Source organism: Sitodiplosis mosellana, unplaced genomic scaffold, assembly GCF_009176505.1.
Source record: "Sitodiplosis mosellana isolate CC-2019 unplaced genomic scaffold, AAFC_SMos_1.0 Smas_scaffold_6167, whole genome shotgun sequence".
In the NCBI taxonomy this organism is placed as follows: Eukaryota; Metazoa; Arthropoda; class Insecta; order Diptera; family Cecidomyiidae; genus Sitodiplosis; species Sitodiplosis mosellana.
In genome coordinates this window covers 2,621,957-2,627,956 of record NW_022601408.1, presented here as the reverse complement: position 1 = coordinate 2,627,956, position 6,000 = coordinate 2,621,957, and the positions used below count along the sequence as shown (strand labels likewise).

The window sequence follows — 6,000 nt, the reverse complement described above, 5'->3', positions numbered from 1 at the left end:
TATGTGTTGTGAATAGAAGTTGCGTTTTCATTCTCGGACATTCATATGATTCATTTGAATGTGTGAAGAAGTGTATCATTCAAAACAAAAGGATTTTTTCGCCTTTCGCAAAACAGCCAACAAATTATGGCTGGGCCAAAATGTTATATAAACATTCGTTTTCAATGGAAATAACCGAGATTCGTGATGGGTTTTTTTCTCGCATGAATGCAATGTTTTGATGTTATCGCTGTGTATACAAATGTCAAGAAATATCTGCGATAAATCTATCTTTGCTAATCATATGGCTGAATATCAAAAATGGCAAATTAAATGTCTTAATTTTCGATAGCGATCAAGAAAACTACACTTGACTTTAACCCAATTACGAGAACCGAGAAAAACACGTTTAAGACGAGTTCCTTTTGATTCGAATTCACCGAAAAACTCCAACCTTTGCAAACGAGACGATCAAGATTATACAAGACAAAATGAAAAAATAAATAAATCATGGCATAAAATCAGATGAAATGCTGAATGAAATGATAAATGTGACGCTAATCAACTAGGTGCTATTTTCTTGAGAATGTGAAACAAAAATCGGATTTGAGCGGCATACGCAAAATGACACACACCGATGCACAAAAGTAAGCTCGAATTTCTAGCAACGTTAGTTTGAGAGCGAACGGAAGATCTCCTGGCAAGCATTTATGCGATAATTAGGAAATTGACAGTTGCTGATCATAAAGCATGCCGGTATCATTTGCAACTCTTCATTCTATTTTGTATTTGGCCGAGCCTTAGTCGCTTCGCTCATGTTATTTTTGTATGTGTGCTTTGTTCTAGACTCGCCGCTTGAATGGTGGATAGAGAGTGAGAGAGAGAAAAACACGACGCGTACACTTGCATAGTATATATTTACATAAAATTATGCACGAAAAAGATGTGTATATATCCAAGCATTTTACACATGCGTACCGCAAACACCTCTTTGAAGACTACGGAAACATTTCATCAAAATAACCTCGCAGAAGTGTAGTACTATTCATTTTATAGTTGTTCTTTTTTCTTTCGTTTCATTCTTTCGCCAAAGTCTCTTTTTTCACATTGTTCGATATGCTCGAGTGGTTTTTAATCAACAATATTCTGAAATGGATTGTATTTTGCCCTAATTGATCATACACTTTGCGAGCATTAGTTTGGTTGTTACTTCGTTTTCTGTTATTGCTGTTGTTGTTTTTAAAGTAATGTGTGTTTTGTATAGACGAGAGTCTTAGGTCGATTTAACTGTGTTGCTGCTGTTTAGTTTTAGTACACCGAGACGATAGACACTTGCAACCAATTTACATATTCACACAGTTTTAGTTTAGATTAATCTCGAGTACACAGTACACAATGAACGGCTCCAACACGGAATTTGATTCCAAGCGTCTCATATACAACGTCAATATATATACACTCACACACAATGTTTGTATCCTTTCACTAACAATTATAGCTTGTTACAAAGGGTCAAATAAATGGGTTTGTTTGTGCCATTTAATCCGAATATCATAACAAACTTGTGGGTCATCATGTAATTTGTGATAATGTTTTCGTGGTAAACTGACGGAATTATGTCCATTCAACAACAAAAATCGTACGTGCGACGGCGCCAAAAACGGACAAATATAAACGAAAATCAAAACAATGGTATACGAAAATGAAAATGAAAGTACGCTTCAAATTAAGTATTTTTTCAAATTAAGCAATATTTGCGAGGTTTACCGATTCGTAAAATTCATGAATGGTTTAGAATCAGAAATCAACGAATAATATTTTCGAGAATTATAAGTTAAAAAATATTGCGTTTGTCACGCAGCAAAGCGGAAATATCTCGTGGAAATTCTCCTCTATGCGATCAAGCGTTTTTCGCAGAAATATTAACTGTACTAGACATATACAATACTAGCTTAACCAGTTCTCAACTCTTCTGAAGCCATTCACAATAGATTGTTGTATCGTTTCCGTTGGCTGACGTGACATGTCACATAGTATCCTAATGCAGATCGGCACAATCTTGAAAAATTCGGTGACAAAGCAAAGAGAAACGAAACACAAATGAGAGGGATCATCTACAAATTTGAGTATCACATTTTTTCGAGTCAAGTTGCATCAGTAACAGCATTTGGTTGATATATTTTACGTTGACTTAAACTTGAAAACAAAATCCAAACCCAAATGATCGAGAGCAAAAAAAAATGGGAAAATTTTAAACACCAATTAAGCACAAGCAGTGATAGTTCACACTCCTTGTTTGAAATAAAACCAAATAACATTCAACGCTTCATATGTTCACTGTTTACAATGTATTTTATGATCGCATTTTTCGTGTTGTTCGGAGCCGAGTTTATTCAATGACACCAATCATGCCAGGAATTCATTTCATTTCAACTGATGTATTCATTCTAACTTAAATGTGCGAAAAATTCGGATGGGAATTTTGTGGATACGTACATCTCTTATGACAGTAAACAGAAACGTTGTCAAAAGCTTCTAGTTTCTCTATTATTTTTCCATTTCCGCATATGCATTGCCTTGTTTGATACTATTATAATCCAAAATGGTGACGATCTATTTCACAATACAGTTCATGTCTGCAGATCTCTTATTTTTGAATCGAAGACTTTCCCAATATTTACCAATATTTTTTCTTCTTTCTGCCGATTCGCAGGTCAGCGTGCATATATCGAGTCTCTAATGGCAAATAATGCAACAATACGAGAGGGTAAGCGACTGCGAATAGTTTGTAAAGTGCGTGGGCATCCGCCACCCAAAGTGACATGGTTCAAAGATGATCGATCGATAGCCAAAAATCGTTCAAGATATCAGTTTGTACATTTAAGGTAAATAAGGACTTATTTCCCAGACACACATTGCACAAGCTTTGACACACATTTATTAACACCGTTAAAATATTTCTCTTCAACATATAGACGACGATCAGAGTTAATTATCAAATCGGCTTTCGTCAATGACTCAGGACAATACGAATGTAGAGCGAAAAACAAATTGGCGCGACAACCAATTAGGAAATTTACCAGAATTGATGTGTTACCGAAAGCACCAGACAATACAAGTAAATATGAAAACATTTGATATTAATAATACTTTTATTCACATAGTTGAAATTGAGTTTCTCGCCATCGAAGCGCTGCAATTACATAATATCCCGTGTGGGAAAAAAATGACTTACTTACTTTAGATTCAGTTGACTGTAGTTGATTGAATTTATTTTTTTGTATGAAGAAAATCACTTCGCCCCAAAATAAGCAATTTATTTTAACTTGTAACTTTAAATGATTTCAGTTAACTTTGATAGATTTACACTACACGTTGTACTGAAATGTCAATCAAAGTAAGTCATTTTCGTCCAAAATTAGTTAACTGACTGGTCAGCTACAATATTCGCACACGGGATGACTGCCCAAAAAAAAAAAAAAAAATCTTCAATGCATCCGAACGTTTTATTAATGTGTCATTATTCGGATTTCAGGAGGTAATGGCTGGAATCACTCAGGTTCAACATGTCCAGTGATTGGAAATGCATTTTGTTTGAATGGTGGAACATGTGTTTTTTTCAAAGATGTCGGCGAACCAGCATGCAAGTAAGTAAATTTTGTATATACACTTTGGTAGGTTATCAACTTTACACTGGCAGTGAGTACGTGTGTATAGCTCAAGCCAGGTTAAGTGAATACTGTAACAGAGGGCATAATAGTTTTTTCTCTTTTTTTCATTGCTTACTGCAGTGTGCTATTATCAGTTTTGAGGGCATTTGTGCAATTGATGTCATAATCATTGCCTATTGAGTCTAACAGAAGTGACAGTGACTATGAGACGCACAAACACGTTACGTTTTGCTCCCTCTCTCTCTCTCTCTCTCTCTCTCTCTCATCGACACATTTCCACTGAACACATAAGTATTTTTAGTGTGTGTGTGTCTGTGTGCGCGGGCAAACAAAGTTTTTGAGGTGTGTTCAGATCCCGCATTGCATTTTAAAAAGCCAAAATGTTCATAATGGTGTTGATGATACAAATAAGCTACACGTTCTTCTTTACTGCTTTGAGACCCTTGAAAGGGTTCTTGCTATTAAATATTGACAGAAACACATAAGAAGCGATGAAGAACTACAGACATTCAGTACGCTTTCTTCATTCAGCTTTGAATGAAAAAGAATTTTGTATTGTCCCTTATATAAGTTACCGTTATTCTATTAAGTGATCTTATGTTTCTGAATTGGGGTGTTCACGGTTCAGCCGTCAAAACATCACATAGAATTCGGTCAAAATACGTACAACGGTTGAGTTATTGATACTGAAATAAAAACGGGCTGAAATGAATTTCAAAAGAAGAAGAAGAAGAAAAAGAAAAATTGAGCATGCATATGGAGCCCATACACTCGCTACACTCTCGCTCGAATTCGTATATCGAGCGCACAGCTATTTTTAGTATAGTTCGTCGACAGTTCGATAGACTTCTTCTTAATCGCTTCTCTTTTTCATCACATCATTATCTCCGATTCTCTCTTCGATATTATCTCTGACTATCTGGCGGAGCACAAGCGATTCTGTCATAAGAACAGTGCTTATTGGCAGTAATGGTTGATTTAGTTATTTTCATTTTCTTCTCCTTACTTTTTTTCCCTCTTAAATAGTGATACAAAGATGCCAGAATTCACAAATCATTCAAACGTTTCACACATACACACACAAACATCTTTCATAACACCACAACATATTTTCAGCGATTTCTAAATGTGTGAAAACAAACACACATCAAAAGATACATGACAGAAAAATCCAATTTCTAAAATGAGACAACAAGAATGGGGAAAAATTGAAATATCGAGAAAGAGAGAGAGAGAGAGAGAGAGAGAGAGAAGAGATAATGTCCAGGACAATTATTGATTGAGGGAGTCTGTTTGGTTTTTGGTTTAATGCCTATCTTATCGTTGTGTTACACAGTTTCTCGCAGAAAATTATGTAGAAAACTAAATTCAAAAATTCGAATGATATGTTGTTCTGCGGAATACGCATTACAAACGTTCAACAACAGATGTAAATACATCACGTCATCGTTATTCATTCAGCAACCCTTCTGATGTGATCGACCCAATGACAACAGCACGTCCTACTGCTAACGCACACGCGCACATCCACAATCACGCGTTCCACCATAAATATGCCGGATAATGAAGACAACCGAATGAAAATTTCTGATGTTTACATGGAAATAAATTTTGAAATGAGCCAGAGATCAGCGCGCGAACCGACAACATTTCAGTTTTCGTTTTGGTGAAATAGGAGCGTGTACAATACAATTGATATACCATTTGTTCTCTTAATGACACTAAAATTTCACACCTCCACGTATGTGTGTGAGTTGATTGTTTTCACCCCATGAGCATGCTGCTTCTTCTTATTTCTCTTTTATTTAATTCGTCATGTGTATCTGAGGATCCTGCAATGACACAGACACAGACACACACACACACACGTGTAAACAATTTTGTATGCATTCTAGCATAGAAGTTTTGATCGCTTCTGCTACTGCATTGGCGCACTGTAGTGTATTTTAATATCACTTATTTTCATTCTGGTGCCGCTAATTCTGATTTCTCTTTCGCTCACTTCGTCCTTCCATCTTCGTGTGGTTTTTTCGTCTCTCTCGCCGCGGCTTGTTCGGTAATTGTTTCGGGATCTCTGTTGCTCGTTTGGTCGCTCGCGTACGGTCACTCCCCATGTCTCACGTTCTCTTTCTCTCTATTTTTATCCGTGTATAATACGGGACACATGCAAACGTGCACATTGCCGTAGATTTGTTGTTGATCGCAGCGCAGAGCACAGATGAAACGCAAAATAATTGGAAGAATCAAATTAAATTTCGACGGTTGCTACGTTTCTTTCATCAATAACATTTATACACGTTAATGGTTTCACTTCGTTTCAGATCTATGTACTCTTCTTTCTCTCTTGTTT

At 36.2% G+C, this 6,000-nt stretch overlaps 1 protein-coding gene across 1 annotated transcript in view; it reads left to right on the top strand.

Annotated features, from left to right (window-relative positions):
* Positions 1–6,000, top strand: part of LOC129575458 (protein vein) — a 31,385-nt gene that overhangs the window by 20,574 nt on the left and 4,811 nt on the right. Inside the window, exons 2-4 of the mRNA XM_055459119.1 lie at positions 2,693–2,864; positions 2,955–3,097; positions 3,515–3,626. Coding sequence (XP_055315094.1) covers positions 2,693–2,864; positions 2,955–3,097; positions 3,515–3,626 — 427 coding nt within the window. The remainder of the gene's footprint in view (positions 1–2,692; positions 2,865–2,954; positions 3,098–3,514; positions 3,627–6,000) is intronic.